This window comes from Nomascus leucogenys, chromosome 10 (genome assembly GCF_006542625.1).
Source record: "Nomascus leucogenys isolate Asia chromosome 10, Asia_NLE_v1, whole genome shotgun sequence".
Lineage (NCBI taxonomy): Eukaryota > Metazoa > Chordata > Mammalia > Primates > Hylobatidae > Nomascus > Nomascus leucogenys.
In genome coordinates this window covers 12755736-12772998 of record NC_044390.1, presented here as the reverse complement: position 1 = coordinate 12772998, position 17263 = coordinate 12755736, and the positions used below count along the sequence as shown (strand labels likewise).

General features: G+C 33.6%; 2 protein-coding genes across 3 annotated transcripts in view; one reads left to right on the top strand and one right to left on the bottom strand.

The window, feature by feature from the left end:
• The window catches only part of PLEKHG7 (pleckstrin homology and RhoGEF domain containing G7), a 33732-nt gene extending 29737 nt beyond the window's left edge, over positions 1–3995 (top strand). Inside the window, exons 11-12 of the mRNA XM_030820574.1 lie at positions 2320–2417; positions 3385–3995. Of these exons, the coding sequence (XP_030676434.1) occupies positions 2320–2417; positions 3385–3492 (206 nt within the window). The 3' untranslated portion in view covers positions 3493–3995. The remainder of the gene's footprint in view (positions 1–2319; positions 2418–3384) is intronic.
• Positions 3996–5549: 1554 nt separating this feature from the next.
• The window catches only part of EEA1 (early endosome antigen 1), a 157069-nt gene continuing 145355 nt past the window's right edge, over positions 5550–17263 (bottom strand). For both annotated transcript variants that reach the window (XM_030819863.1, XM_003259658.2), the window contains 7 exons: positions 15266–15451; positions 13581–13712; positions 12417–12602; positions 11237–11475; positions 10862–10982; positions 10167–10265; positions 5550–9449 (listed from right to left, as the gene is read on the bottom strand). In XM_030819863.1, coding sequence (XP_030675723.1) covers positions 9327–9449; positions 10167–10265; positions 10862–10982; positions 11237–11475; positions 12417–12602; positions 13581–13712; positions 15266–15451 — 1086 coding nt within the window. In that variant the 3' untranslated portion in view covers positions 5550–9326. The remainder of the gene's footprint in view (positions 9450–10166; positions 10266–10861; positions 10983–11236; positions 11476–12416; positions 12603–13580; positions 13713–15265; positions 15452–17263) is intronic.

Below are 17263 nucleotides of genomic sequence, written 5' to 3'. Positions count from 1 at the left end.
GACCAGCCTGGCCAACATGGTGAAAAAATACAAAAAAATTAGCCAGGCGTGGTGGCACACACCTGTAATTCCAGCTACTCGGGAGACAAAGGCACGAGCATCACTTAAACCCAGAAAGTAGAGGTTGCAGTGAGCCAAGGTCGCACGACTGCACTCCAGCCTGGGTGATGGAGTGAGACTCTGTCTCAAAAAGCAAAAACAAAGCAACTATGCTTCCACCTTTTGTATTTTCTGACTTGTAACTACCATCTCTTGTTCCTTTTAAAAATATTTTTCTCGTTCCTTGGGTCTATTAACTTGACTAATTAGATACAGTACATGGGCAGAGCAGCTGTAGAGTAGGAAAGAGTAAATGAGGACAAGAGAGAGATTGAGCTCTGGAGTGGCAGACCTAATTCCAAATCCTGGCTGTATCATTTATAAGCTCTGTGAACTTGGAAAAATTAATATGTTTCTGCATTTACAAGTAGGAATTAGCTGACCTATCTCATAGGGTTGCTATGTAGAGAAAAACATAGTATGGTGCCCAATATAGAGAGAATGCTTTAAAATTGTCAATTATTGTATTAGAATGTCAGTAAAAAAAGAGCTATCCTTGCCTATATATTATACTCTCTCTGAATTGTATTTTACAGGCCTAGCTTAGGAGGTCCTTTTATTTATAAAGTCCCTTGTACCCATACTACAAACCAAATGGAGCAAGGATGCCTGGAGTAACCTGGAAGCACAATTATAGTTTTTGAGGAAAATGAATTCCAAAAACCAGCCAAGAACAATGACCTGAGCTTTAAAGCCTCACTTGCTACGGGGAATTTATAAGGCAAAGAATTAGAGAGTAAAACACAGCCAGCTTTTTTTTTCCCCAGAAAGTCCTCTCGCTGCAGAGAAGCTGGACAGAATTTTATGGCCTCTCCTTAACAGACTTTATTTTTTGTAGTAGAATTTAGGAATTAGGATGTTTAGATTGTTATGAGTATAATCTGTGATACTGGGGTAGTTCTTGCAGTTAAGAAAATAAGTATTGTATTCACCTGGATTCTGAAAGCAGCCCAACCCCCCTCAGATAAGCCTGAGTTAAACTAAATTCAACAAATAGGAATAGTGACAGCAGACAAGCATCAGCTTAATGATCAGCAAGAATATGTCACTTGCTCACTTTTTCTCTTCCCTGAAGTACTTGATATGGGCAGGAGACAGCCCTGGCCTGTTTTTGTTTGTTTGTTTCTAAACACTGACTATAGAAAGAATGTATAGGGCGGGTGCGGTGGCTCATGCCTATAATCCTAGCACTTTGGGACGCTGAGGCGGGCGGATCACGAGGTTAGGAGTTCGAGACCAGCCTAGCCAATATAGTGAAACCCCCGTCTCTACTGAAAACACAAAAAAATTAGCTGGGCGTGGTGGCAGGCACCTGTAATCCCAGCTACTCAGGAGGCTGAAGCAGAACTGTGTGAACCTGGGAGGCAGAGGTACAGTGAACCGAGATCCCGCCACTGCACTCCAGCATGGGCGACAGTACGAGACTTCGTCTCAAGAAAAAAAAAAAAAAAAAAGAAAAAAGAAAAAAGAATGTATAAGCTTCAGGACTGTGTTGTATTAATAATTCAAAGAAGAGAATTTCATTTTAAGCGCTCCTGCTATATTAGAAAAAGAAATCTGCTCTCCCACTATCTTTTCTTTGAGACCAGCTAGGAAATGACAGAACAGGCTTTCTTTTGCAAACACAGAAACCATGCCAACGTCTCTTTTTGTTTTGTTTTACATTTCACCCAGTTTGGTGGATGCTGGATTTTATTTGAGTGGTTTTTGGCTTTTCTTGGCCTGAAGTATTCAGGTGGTTTTGTATTTTTGCCACATCTTGATTTGTTTATAAACTTTGGTTGGATGTGACTTCCCTTTAAACACAAAAATAAAATTTTTTAAAGGAGTGGTGAGGAACAAAAAAGAAAATATTATATTGTTTTGTATATTTTTATTATCTATATTTTCACGCACAAAAAAATCTACCTCATATGTTTAGCTTGTTCTATGAGCAGGGGCCCCATTACTTAAGCCATAGTTGCATTTCATCAAGTATCAGAAGTCATTAGCTAAGGAAGAAAGGGTTTTGATAGTAGAGTAGGCTTTATTTGGATATAGTAGTGGGGTCTTGGCATTGAGATAAAATTAAAAAAAAATTATAACCTACATAAACCTCCCACCCTCGTTAAAACAGAAACAAGCCAAATAGAAAACAAACCCCAGGTTCTTGTACTAAGAAATTGTTTGGATTTCATATGAAATGATTTGGCTTTTTGTCTTTGTAATATCTTTTTCTAGTCTTTGGGCTGAGAAATGCTTTTCTTATACAACATGAAAACAGATATCGGCAGTGTACAGCAGCATTCTTATTACGAGCCCAAACGGAAAACATCAAAGTATGTATTTTAACTTTGTAGGTCTTTGATTCTTCAGAGTTTATATAAGCTCACCCCACGCCTCTTAAGTAACAGTGCATGGAAAGTTTTGTGTTTTTCTCTCACCCACTTGGGAAGGGCAGATTTGGGAGGAGGGGAGGGGTACATCTAGTCCATATAATGCTCAAAAGCCTCAGTATTGACAATTTCCTCACACTTGCAGGGTTGAGGAACAATATCCTCACGCTTGCAGAGTTCTCCTGCAGAAGCTCAAGAACTGCTGTTTCTGTAAGAAATGGGGGGAAGAATTGATTTGGATTGCATGATGAACTTTTAAGATGCTCCAATCAATTTCCCAAAGTGCATACAATAGGATATTAGCTTAAGGAGGGCCTGGTGCAATAATGATCCCTGTCAAGTCAGCTTGTCAACCTTTGAAAAACTGCCATTGTTTTTACAGCTATGGAGTTGAAAGAGCAGCTGCCTGACTCTGGTTTCTCTGTCTTCGAAGTTTCTATTTTTGCATTTCCCCTGGTAGGCTTTCATCATAGCTACAATGTGGCCAGACAACAAATGCAATATTCAATTTCCTGGGTCACTGCCCTCAGTCTCTTTCAAGTTATACTACAGGTTAAGAACTTGTTTCCACAGAGAATAGAAATTCCAGCAATGCCACTTGCAAACTACATATATTCTCAGTGCTCATTTTTCTAATGAGTTATCATTGACTATTGTTTCTTGATTACTCATAACTGTTATCCAACATGCATACCATACTCATTTAGCCCATCTGCATTTTCCTGTAAGATTAGAAATATTTATATTAGATGTAAGAAAGAAAATGGGAAACATATGCAAATGTTTCATTAGTCTTCAGTTTAAAAGAGCTGGTCAATAAATACAGCAAAAAATATTAGCCCAAATATGTGAGAAATTGTCAGCTTAACATTCTAATCTCTATTTATGTATTTTTTTCTTTTTTCAACAGAAAACATGGATGGCACAAATAACAACTGCAATTTCTTGCTTTACCAGGAGTCAGGAAACCAAGAAAATATCTTTATTCACATTGCCTGCAGAATCCTCTGAAATTTAGGGACCTAAAACAAGTGGCATGCCTTTTTAGAAGATTAGCGTTTAAGGTATTATTTCATTCAAACTTTTATAACACTTAGATAGTGATAAGCTAGAAAGAAATTTGCATTTTAAAGAAGTTTCAGAATTTGAAAATTTGAGCTAGGAAAATCCTCAGTATAGAGGAATAATGACTGCAACAAATTTGAACTCTGAGGAATTTCTTGACAAATATATACTGACATCCAGATTACCTTCTAATGCTTCCGTCAGGTTTGTAAGAGGTGTGGGTGAAGAAAGGTGCTAGTTTGTGAATGATCATATAAATGGAGTATCAGAAGAAAAACAATGTCCACTGCTTGCATCCAATATGAACTCCAGTATCTTACTCTGTATCGATAAAATAATGAAACCAATTTTCCTTCATGGCTTGTCAATCAGTCTTAACCGCTTTATAGTCCTACCTCAAACATAATGATAAATCTTTAGATACAAAGCTTCATTGTTCTTTTAATATACAAAGCAATAAATAAGGACTACATTTAAATAGCAGTTTTAAAATTCCTATTCTCAAACTCATCTCAGGTATACTTTATAGTACTCTAATGTGGAAGTAGAAAATCCCAAAGACTAAATTCCACTACTTTAAGATAGGAAGAAAAAAAAAAATCTGGCTTTCACCAGTTAACACTTTTGCATGGCTTTTCTTGGCCTGTCGTGAAGTGTACAGATTTTCATATACATAGTAAGGTATCTCTTAACTTTATTTTTTGAAGAATGATGGTGTTTGCCATAAAAATATTTTCTGGTTTTTATTGGGGTGTGTGTGTGTGTGTGTTAGCACAGTACAGTCACTTAATTTTATTTGGCAGGACTTCAAATTTCTTCAGAATTTTTATCATGAAAGGCAGTTTGAATAATTATTATATTATTATGGCAGTATATATACTATTAACTACATTCAAGGAACTAGTTCTTAGGGTCAGATTATTGCATCAAATAGAAGTCCACAAACTTCCATTTCAGGCTCGTACCTTTTGCAGTTTGCAAAGTGAAAGTAGTAAATTTATCAAATTTGGCTGCAAGACAACTGAAGCCTTAGCTGATTTTGTTAAGCTGAAGAATGGGATAGAGAGGATAATGTTTGGGCAAGGCATGTGCACAGTAATTCTTTGAGGAAGGTGAAATTTCACCAGGCAAACAGAGCAGTAAAGACAAGTGCAGCAGAAAGGCTTTTGTACAAGGCAAGCACTATTAGAATGGAGACTAATAATCTCTTTATAATAATGTCAGACATTTAATAGAAGAAAAAATAAAAGGAAAATCTGGAGGACAGTAACTATTGTTGATAGCTAAGAATAAATGAGGTGGGGAGAAGGCAAAGGGGAGAATAGACTTCAAGCTTCAAGCGAATTCCTAGAGATGGCATCTGGATGGGACTGAAAGCAGTTATGTCCAGGAGAATACAATATAGATTATGCAAGAGAAAATTTTATAAAGAAATTTCTGGCTGAAAAAAATTTTTAAATTAACAATCATCTTGCAAATGTGTAGACAGATATAAACTAACCTCGGAGGTGAGCAGTGGACTAGGACGAGGTGACCTCTCAAATTCCTTTAGTCCCATGAATCCAGCAACCACAGACTTATATGTATAAAGGTAGTTTTCTCCCTCTGAATCTCATTAAAGGGAGAGACAGACTGACTAAATTAACAAAATATGTAAAACAGCTCAAGAATACGCTGCACATAAACTGGAATTCTATAAAGCTCACAAAATAACATGTCTAATACACAATCTATTAGATGTTTGAGGATATGCACATTAAACTCTTTGGAGGGTTCAGAATGAAGCACATTCTAATGAAGGGACAGTGCGGGTCAGAACAAAAACCATTCTAGAACCGTAGCTCCCAGGAAGAAGAAATAGCGAAAAACAATGGCACATTGGGCCTTCCAAAAAGTACCTTTGGGGAGGGGAGGGAGAAAAAAAATATAAATAAATAAATAAATAAATAATAAATGTTTTAAGTATCTTTAAATGATCATCTGGGTATTAAGCGCAGATACACAATGAAATAAGCAGTTAATTACATATTTTTTATATGTTTTTAGTTTTGTTAATTCTCTACAATATTAAATGGAATGTCTAAAGCAAAATGGCATTAATAATTTCTCTTGAGATCAGGAATTTAATTACTATTCTAAATTGAACAACATTAAAACACCACTGTCTATATCCAAGTGCAAAGTCCTAATATTCTGTAAATAAATTAATGCAAAATGGTTAATACAGTGTTCTCTCTTTTGTTAGACAAAACAATTTATAGTCACAGAATACAACTAGTTTAGAAAGAAATGTTTTTAATATAATATTTAAACATATTAAAAAACAAAAGCAACAAGTCAATAAGGATCCTTCCATTGTTCTTTATACAGATTTAAATGCTGTCATGTACTTTATCAGTTACATTTATAATTAATAACCTTCCAATCACTGAGTTTAGAAATTGCAGTATTTACTGAGCTAACCTTTCTCACAAAATAAGGCACAACTACATGATCACAAGTAGTAAACACAATACAAATAATGAACCCAAAAACTAAATGAGAAAATGTTCATGCAAAAGTATCTACAGAAGTTATGAATATATGATCCAGTTCAAGGAATTACAGAATGTCATATACACAACTGCATTGTGTTACAATAAATTTATTACTTCTACACAGAAAGAACTTAGTGACTTCTAATTCTATTTTATACAATTTTACATAAATTTAGTAAGTTTATGCACAATATTCACATCTGCAACAATAACAAACTGATCATTAAAATTCAGGCTAAGGGCAATTAAGACACGATAATGTGTGGCACACTATAATTACAGAATACCATTCATCAAGCTCATGTCTAGGAATACTATAATGGTGGCACATTTAAATCTTATGGATCAAATCATCCATGATTTTATAGCCAAAGTGCATTTTTTTAAAAAAAACTCCTATAGTCAAACAGGTCATGAATATCAAAATATATGATCATAATTTGCTCTCTACTTAAAAGCTAAACATTTTTATGCAAATGTAAGGTTAAAAAAAGTGGCTTTAAAGTTCTCAAAACTATATAAAATAATCATAAAGACTTTTTAAGAGAGATGGGAAAATAACAAATTTGGCAGTTACTATTTAACATTACTCTCAGGAAACTATTAAAGTAGATAATTCCACATTAAGAGGTAGTTGAACAAAATGTTATTTATACACTGCATTGAGGTTTTTGTGTTTGTTTCCCTCATTTTTTCTTCAAAGGAACAAATCCTATACCAGCAGCTTTGTCTTCTATTAAAAAAAAGTCTGTAGGTATAGTTTATTGTACACTAACCCAGCAAGACTTAATTTTAACTCACATTCTGTGCCGGGGTTTGGAATTTACTAACATTATGTCAATGTGCTTTTCATTAAAGCCAAGAGCTGTACATGCCAGCTTTAACTCACTGACAAAATAATAGTACCAGCAAACATGTAAAATGTACAGCCAATAATAAGGACTTCAAAGATGACTTTTTAATTAAAAGGAAAAAAATTTAAATTTTTGTTTCCAAAACACATTAAATTGGGGAGAGTTAGTAGCAAAAAATGTTGGGTTTCATTTCTATTATCAGTATAGTAGCCTATGGTAGGTAAATTACTCGGGACTTATGAAATGAAATTAGATAAAAATGAGAAAATCATTCAAACACCTATATATGGTTACTTGTTGTCTTACAATTTTTTTGTGAATATGTTGGGGGTAAAGCGAAGACAGACAGAAGGCCTGGAGGGTGTCCAATTAGGAGACAAAGTGAACAAATATTAAAACCCAGATTTCTCATGGAATTTTATTATCTCAAAAAAAAAAAAAAAAACAGTGGTGCTGTGAACATCTGTGTTTTTCCAGCACACTTATTAAGTTATTTATATGTAAAAGTATAGAATTAAAACTATTTGGAAGGATTTATAAGTATATAAAAATGCATAAATAGTTCAGTTTATATTATCCAACTATTATTTTTAATAAAGAGCCACTGTATTTCTTCATTATATACGCTCAAGGATATATGTTTATCCAAGTCCAGGGACTTAATCAATGTTCTTAATACCTAATGACAACAGGGTTTACTTAAATTTTTTTTTAAATAATTAAATGAATATGTAGTGATCTCTTTCAGTTTACATACATTGTAGGTATAGCATAAATATAATTTCATTTCAGAATATTTGAAAGCAAATGCATATTATAAACTGTTTATCATAAATGAAACATTAACTACTGTTATAAAATGATTGCACTGAATGAATGTATAACTACATTTCTTCTCTAGAAAGATTAATAAACCAATATTAATAACTTCTCTCTTGAGATGTTTTACAATTTTCCAAATTAATAAGACTATGCTAAATTAAAGTTCCATTCCATTGTTCAGCATATAAATAAGCTAATTCTTAATTATCCTTAAGGTGCTCAGCTATGCTGTTTCAGTTTTTATTGTAACTCTGGGATTCCTAAATATATTTGTTTTTGGTGATACTCTATTTCTAGGTGTTAATTACTTAAAGGGAATTTCACAACATTATTTTTGCAAAGTTAAAAGTAAAACTGGGAACAGTTGATATGGAACACCAAATTCAGAACCATTTTAACTTTAAGTCAATTTTACAACTTTTAAAAATTCTTCCCAATAGGGTAAGAAATAGAAAGTAAAATATTTAATGTCTTCTTACCATTTTATATTTTGTTTTCACCGATAAGACCACAGCAATATTAGTTACTAGCTTTTAAGATGCAAAATTATAAAACAAATACATGAAGCTGACCTATGCTTGAAAAGGTTAAACCAAATAAAGGAAAAAATCAGATCTATGTAAAAAGCAAATTCAGGTTCCTGAAGATGCTAGAGAGACAAAATAAGGGTATGATATGAAGGCTGATCTCAAAAGACTTCCCACTTACAAGAAACCGAGAATAAGAACATTATACAATGTTTATTATTCATCCTCCAACTGACAGCGAGGGTAAGAAGCTTTCTAAGATTCTAAATGGACAATATGTGGGAGTTTAAGAAAGAGACAGAAAAAGACAAAAAGAAAAATTAACCCTATTCTTTGAAATACAAGCCCAGATAACCATAAGTAAGCAAATTGATTTTACAGAGGTTTTTATAAAAATCCACCCAAGAAAATTCAATTAATATTGTTAAAACAAAAACCATTTTTGAATTCATATTACTACATATTTTAAGATAAACTGTATTTAGAACACCCAAGTAGTGAATTCATAACATAACAATGCAACTGAGCTATGAACCTACATATAAGAGAAAAAGGTAGAGGAAAGTGTTACAGTTCTGTGCATAACTTCACAAAGAGAATATTTAATATAATTAATGTGCTATTGTGCAACAAAAACAGCAACAAGTGATAATATCACCCATGTACATTTTTGTACATTAAATTTAGGAGAAAGAAGTAAGCTATGGAATTGCATTCTTCATTTGTGAATAATGAAATTATATTAAAAAAATACATTGCTATTTTCTGTCCAAAGTTTATTTACATTTCACTGGCTAATTCTAAACTTGGCATGAAAGCTATTCCAGGGGCTAAATGGGAAAAAAGTAATGAAAGATGACAAGCCCAAGTCTCACAAAAATAGAAGAGTTTTACTTGATATCCATAACATTCCAAAATATACTAATTCCTATTTGGTCTAGTATTGCAACCAGTGTCCAAACCAAATAGTAGTCCAAGACCTCTATTAAGTACATTTATTAAAAATCTAATGTTAGTGTAATATTACTCTGAAGTTGTGATAACCCATTATCCTTGCAAGTCATTGAAACATGCATCACAGACACGAACAGGCTTCTTGGAGGAAGGAGTTAAGGCATTTTTGGCTGAACATTCAGCACAGAAGATATTTCCACACTGTCGGCAGTGATGCTGTATAAATGACAAAAATGAAACAATTTCAAAAATAAAAACTATACCAAAAGTATTATGAAACTACATGCATACCACCAACTACATTGTGAAGGTACATTAGCTTTCAAGTCATTGGTATATTATTTAATGATATGTTTCAATATGTTAACTTAATCTCTTTGTTATAATTAAATTGAATACTTCCTATTTATCAAACGCTATGCTAAACATTTTACGTAGAATTTATTATGGAACTCTCACAAGAACCAGAGGAGGCATTTAAAAAGTTTTTATAAAATATCTCTATCAAATGAAAAACTATTCCTATTTGCCAAATGTTTCAGGCACTAATGTCTCCAAAAGAAATATAAACTTAAGTCATAACACAATGGTAGTATTTAGAATATATTTTTAAAATACCTCTGCTTTTTCTTCCTTTAAAGAACCCAATGATTACTAAAACATGAGTTTAATATTGGTGCACTGATTCAGAAAATGACTGTCCCAGACAGTAAGTTGGAAGACAAAGACTGAATTTAAAAGTAAAATTCAAACACATATGCTAACCAGAAGCGAGACTGCATGAAGTTAGTTATTCTATGTTGTTGCTAATTAAAGTTTACTGATAAATAGAAAATTATTCTGTCAAATGAAGGACTATTTTGATGGTTAAAACATTAATTATCAGTGACAAATGAAATCCAGAAACATAGTTATATGAACAAAATTATTTACCCGTCTCACTGTTACTGAAAAGCCTTTCCCACAGGCCATACAGTTTTGTACTTCATTGTCTTCGGCCCACTTTCTATTCAATGCTTGTGTATGTTTGATCTGTTTTTTAAAAAAGTATCGATACATTATAGTATTCAACATTTTAAAGAATGCTAGATTATTTCTAACTTGCTGCCAGAGTTCTATAAAATTTTGACTATATGACCCATGAAATAAAATTTTAAAAATCAGAAATACACTGGTCAGCTTCTATTGTCAAAAGTAGCTATATTCATAAATCTGAATGACAAAATAAAATTAATCGAATTTTATTCCTGAAACATCTTGCTAACCTTTGCTGATTTCCAATCCTTTCTAAACATAATGATGAATCTTTCCTGGTGACTCTGAGAATATACTCAGATCGCTTCTTTAACACATACTGACTCATATATTCTTTGGTATTCTTGAATTTTGTAGTTCTTTCCGTATACTAACAATTAATGAATGACATGGCTTTCTAATGAATCTCTGAGGTCTCTGAAATAAGTTCTTTACTTTTATATTTATCTACAAAACCTACAATACTGCTAAACAGACAGTAGCTATTTGAAAGTATTTATAAAACATGAGATTTTTTAAAAGTTAAAAATATTCTTTTCACTAATAAGCCAATTCTAGACTAAAAAACTGCCTCATATCCATAGGTGACTGACCTGAAGTGATTGGTTTTCTCTGCCCAGCTCCTGCACTGCTGCAGTTGTATTATCCAGCTTTCTCTGCAATTCTAATACTTTGGTTTGAAGCTTTTCTATTTCACCTTCTCCTTTAAGACATCTGGAATAGATTGCAAAGAGGTAATTAATTTTTTAGAAAATCATTTAATGACCCTTCTAGGGTATAGATAATGAACTACTTTAGTAATTTAAAATATATAATACATTAATTTTGACTATCTGATTGTTTTAGTAGATACCTATAGAGGCTTATGCACTTTTCTCAAGATTCTTCTATTTTTAAAAACTATGGAATATGACCATCTTTTTATCACTTACAATGGAAATAAACTAATTTTACTAGATATCAATCACCTTTCCAGTAGTGCTCTCCTTTCATCCTGATTATTCTGAACCGTTGCTTCTAATACTGCAATTTCACCCCGTAAGTCATCCGTTTGTTTCTCGAGCTCACTAACTCTCCGTTGACTAGATTGCCACTCCTTCTTCACAGTGCCTAAGTTTTCATTTAATGCTGTAATCTGCATGGTAAGTTTAGCCTCATTTTCTTCATGCTTCTTCATTCCTACTTCCTTTTCTTTTATTTCAGAATGCTGAAAAAAAGGAAAAGTTGGGGGGAAATCTATTACAAAAGTAGTGCAAAATAAATGTAAGTGATTTATTAAATTTAAAATATTGGCAATATAAATACTATTGCTTCTTCGGGAATGGAGGCAGGAGAACATATTTCATTACACATTAATAAAACTGATTCCACAAGCATCTATGTAATATGAATTGGCTCAAAGGTCAAAATGCTGAAATGATGGATAGTGACCATCATGACGGTGAGCTAAAGTGACACAATGTGAGATCTTTCTTTTTCTCCACCAGAGCAGGAAAGACACATATGGTTAGGGATAGCAAGGTGCCCTAGAGACAAAGCTGAAATTTCCTTATTCGTCCCAATTCCATATGCTTTCTTTTCTCTATCAGTCTGCCAAAAACCATTATGAAACCTTCAAATGACTGTTTGAAGTTAAAATTGAAACTCTTCAACTAAAACATTCAATGGCCAAGTTATCTGGGCATATTTGGACTTAAGTCAACAGAGGAAAGCCAGATGCTTCCCATTTGGCATGTGCAACTTAGGAAAGGAAAAGCAGACTTTGTTCATCATAATTTCAAACTCAAGTTTCCGCTCCCCCTTATCAACATTCGCTTTGACCCAACAAATGGGTTTAACATGACTGGCATTCACACCATTTACCAGATCTACATAGTTGTGGGGTTGTTTAGTTTCTGACACTTAAAAAAAAAAAAAAAGTTTTTAAATTTCATTTCAGTGTTCACTTATAAAAACAGAAATATGGTTACAGGGTAAAATATTTCCAACCACATGTCAGCTATTTAAATAAATCAGATCTCCTTTCTTAATCAAAAACTAAAATGTTAGGAAAGCATTTCAATTAGATCTTATAAGTAGAATGGTCCTCTCACTGGATTGATTTAAAGCTCTACTGCAAAACACACTTCCCCAGATTAACTCACTGACCAACTTAGCTTCTTTCTCAATAAATTCTTTCTTCAGCTCCTCTTCTTCCTTTTTCACCTGGTCTTTTAGTATCTGCTGATTTCTCTTCTCCTGTTCAACAGTTGCCTTCAGGGAGTCCGCTTTTCCTTGAAGTTCTAATTTCTGCTGAATTAGAAGCTGTTTAGCATCCTTAAGATTTGTTATCTCCTGTTGAAAAAGTAGGGCCAAAAATAAATCATCCTTCATAGTAAATATTTCAAAATGTGGCTAAAATTTATGCAATTTATCACAATAGATCAAATATAGGTTTTACCCACTTATGAAATTCTTAAAGTTCAGTATTTTAAAGAATTGGTTAAAAAGATACAAGATTATAATATGTCCTGCTCAACAATCATTTAAATCCAGGTGACAAAAATGTATACGTTTTGATTATGTGGAGAAAAAAAACAAACTGTACTCTCTATTTTCCCTTTCCTCACTTAACATTTACTGGTCATCATTTAGTTATCACACACTGTGTTAGGTTCTGGGGATATAACATAAAGATGAATTATACACATTCCCTGATTTAAGGAAGTCGCATTCTAGAGGACAGAGGAATATCAAGAGATAATTAATTATGAACCAAAATGATAACTATGCTGACAGACATAAAGGACATTATGAGTGCTCTCAAGAAAGAATCTAACCTTTTTTAAGAAATTAGTATTTTACAAGGCAAATAATAGACAATTAGTTTTCTTCAATGAGTGCCCTATCTATGCTTATAACAGGTAAAATGTTAAAAATAACAGATTATGAAAGGACTTTAGGAAGAAAAATAATTGAATAAACAATCCCTTTAAATCTTACTTCTAAACTCTTTCATATTTTGAAATTTACTACCTGTGAGCATAATTTTCTAAATCAATACATCTCTTGATTATCATTTCAATGAGATCCAAACTCTTAGGGTTACTTTGCTTCATTTGGTAATGTGAAAACAAATGTAACAATTTCAATATGTGTACGGGTATTATGCAATACAAAAGCACTCTGGCAAGAGTATTTGTCAGAAACAACAGAACAATTTGCCTAGCACATAGCAAGTTCTCAATAAATAAATAAATATGTATGTGTATATATATTTCTTTAAAGAGCAATATAACACAGAAGGCAGGAAAAATGATTATCTTAACATACCTTTATGCTTTCTTGTTTGTGGGACTTGAGCTCTTCATTTAGTTTAGTGATTTCTTTTTCTTGTCTACATTTAATTTCTTCTATCTCTGCCAATTTAGACTTTTCATTTACTAGTTCTTTTTCTTTCAGTGACTGTAGAAAAATGATATATTTTCTAAAATAATTTTAAAACAAATACTTAAATGAAAATGGGTGTAATAAAAATAACTGCTACTATTGATGACACTGGCTCTGTCCCTTTCTACCTAACTTGGGCAAATTACTTACCCTCTCTTGGTTCTTGGCTATTTCCTTATTTATACAGTTTGAACAATAATAAGAAGATAATTGTAAAGATTGAATAGTTACAGCTAATATTGTGAGATAAATTGTACCTGGTCAGAGTAATGATACTGCAAAACTACCATTCTTACTCTTATAACTCCTATTTTACTACTATCACTATCTTTATATAAGGTATCTAGTTAGGAGTGCTACATATTATCTCAGTTAATCTCTAGTATATGTAGATTTTTAAATCTCCATTTTCTAGGTGAAGAAACAAAGGTTTAAGAGACATAAAATAATCTATCAGAGGTAGAGCCAAAACCAAACCAAGTCTGTATGATCTACAGCTCTCACAACTAAACTCCTATAAACAACATTTTTTTTCTTTTTGAAACAGGGTCTCATTCTATCACGCAGGCTGGAGTGCAGTGGTATGATCATGGCTCACTCACTGCAGCCTTCACCTCCCAGGCTCAAGCTATCCTCCCATCTCGGTCTCCCAAGTAGGTGGGACTACAGGCGTGCACCACCATGCCCAGCTAAATTTTTTTTTTTAATAGAGACAAGGTCTCACTATGTTGCCCAGGCTGATCTTGAACTCCTGGGCTCAAGCAATCCTTCCTCCTTGGCCTCTGGGAGGGCTGAGATAACAGGCATGAGCCATCAAACCTGGTCTTATGAACAATAGTTCTGTCAGAATTCTCTAAATTTGAAGCACAAATCATGAATTTCATTCCAGCTTCACCATCACCACACCCACAAAACATTTTTAAATTAAATTTCAGGAATTGAACCACTTAGAATTTACCAAGAATTTCAGGGATTACACACTACAGAGTAATATCCTGTCAGCTAATAGGAATATATGATTTCAACTATAAAACAAAAAATAAACTCTTTCCTAGGATCTGAATTTTTCTTTCATATAGAATTTAAAGTGATTTTTAAAATGTACTGGTCATATATTAATAAACCAATGCTTTCAACTTTGAAACTTAATAAACTCCTTAGACAATCTGGTTCTTAATTTTAAGAATTCTTAACACGCTTAAGAATTATTTCTAGATCTTTTATTATCTCATTCACACATCTAAAGGATAATACGTTATATGAGAAATAGCTGAGGAACTATATTATCTTTTCTGCAATAACCAAGGGTCTATGGTGTGAAAAATTGACTTGTTTGTAAAACTAAAAAAGAGCAGTAAGAAAAAAGGGTAGAAATAACAAGAAGGCCATTAAGAAGTACTTCCTAGCATTAAAATCCCAATGATCAAAAGTGTCAGAAACTAGAGGTCCCTCTGAGAGAGCTGTTGAAAATAAGGATGATGCCTGTACTGAATAAGAGGTTTGACTAGATGACCTCTAAGACAACTGTAACTCTAAGATTGTAGATTTAGGTCAGAAACATGCAATACCTTTTCTTTCTGAATGTCTTGTAGTGCTTTACATCGCTCCTGCAATTGCTGTTCTTTCTTTGCTGAATCCTGCTCCAATGTAGCCTTGGCAGTCTTCAGTTCTTGAATCAATTTATTTTGATTTCCAATTTGATTTCTGTTTGAAATCAAGTCCTCCTGTGCTAGAGAAAGCTTCTCTTCTACAGACTTACAAAAACAATTTTCCCAAATTATTATATGCCATGTTTTTAGTAAATTCAACAGAAACATAGTTAATACAAACATTGTAGAAAGCAATAAACTATAAAAAGATAGCATATTATACCCTTCAGTAAGGCCAGGTAGAAGAGAAATAATTCTAAAATATTAACTCTCTTGCTTATAGAAAACATTTATAATATAAAATATTTAGTAAAACGGAAGCAATTCCAAAGCCTCTAAAAATAATCTATTTACTAATAAATATTTAAAGTATTTGCTGAATGTTGATCACATCTTCAATATTGGCTAGTTGATATGAAAGAATACCAAATAAGTAGGGACCATATCAGATACACTCAGAGAACATATATATGGTTAAAGTCATAAGGCAGTGTGAAAGAAAACAATTTTAAAAGAGATACAATTAAATGCTTCATTATGCATACATATACATTTGGTAGGTTGTATGATGTCCCTTGACATGCTAAAAATATTAATAAATAGTATGGTGTTATGATATAGTGGTTTTTGTCCAGGGTTCCTGAATCACAATTCCCACATCCTTTGTTACAGTTTTTTGTTATAATGTTGGGTACGTCAGGCCTCAGGAAACAGAATCTCATCTCCTGCCCTCTTTCCACTAGTCCCTAGGCAGGCCTCTAATCTTCTTCCCCACCCCATTTTCTGATTGTGGGTCTTAAGACTCTTCCCTGAAAGGGTCCTGCCTCAAAACCTGGGTGAAGGAATGCTTCCATAAAAATCCAAGAGGACTGGGTTTGGGGAACTTCTAGATAGCTGAACATACGGAGGTTCCTGGAGGGTGGCATGCCCAGGGAGGGCACGGAAGCTCCGTGACCCTTCCCCCATATCACCCGACACATCTCTTCATCTGTATTCTCTGTAATATCCTTAATAATAAATCAGCAAATGTAAGTAAGTTTTCCCTGAGTTCTGTGAGCTGTTTCAGCAAACTAATTGAACCCAAAGAGGATGTCATGAAAACCCCAACTTGAAACTAGCTAGTTGGTCAGAAGTTCTGGAAGCCTGGATTTATGACTGGTGTTTGGAGTTGTAGGGAGCAGTCTTGGGGATGGAGCCCCCAATCTGTGGGATTTGACACTATCTCTAGGGAGATAGTGTCAGAATTGAACTGGAAGACACCCAGTAGGTATCTGCTTCTTGGTGTGTGTGGGAAAATCCCCATCTGTTTGGTCACAGAAGTCTTCTGTGTTGATGATTGTTGTGGTGCGAGAGTAGAGGAAAAACACAATTTGAGAGAGTTTTTCCTGAAACAAATAGGAAGGATTATTTTGTCATGGAATAAAAGTAACTACTTCACAGCTGACAACCTGATCAAGTGAACAAAAAGAGAAAATTCAGCCAACCATCTGAGGCTTTATCCTGAGAAGGCACACTATCCTCTTCTCATCTATATCGTAGAAGTACTGATTATCATTTAACATAGTCCATAGTTTTTGACTGTTTTAAAACCCAAGTATTTTGAGAAGAAGAAGTTGGGGAAAGGGGAAGCTTTTTCACTCATTACACTTCATTTGGGGACAAATATGGTAACAGGTAGGTAATGGGTATGGTAGGAACCTTGTCACTCTCAGCTGCTACTGCGAAGAATCAGCAGGGTAAGAGATCCAACTGATCTCTTCCATCAGATCTGGAAAAAGCTGATCTTTCTTATTCTGGAGATACAGTTCCTTTGAAAAGGGGGCAGAAAACGTAATTTAGGAAAGGATCCCTGCTGAGTAGGCTTGTATACAGCAAGTACTCAGTAAAAAAAAAAAAAAAAGAAAGAAAGAAAGATGA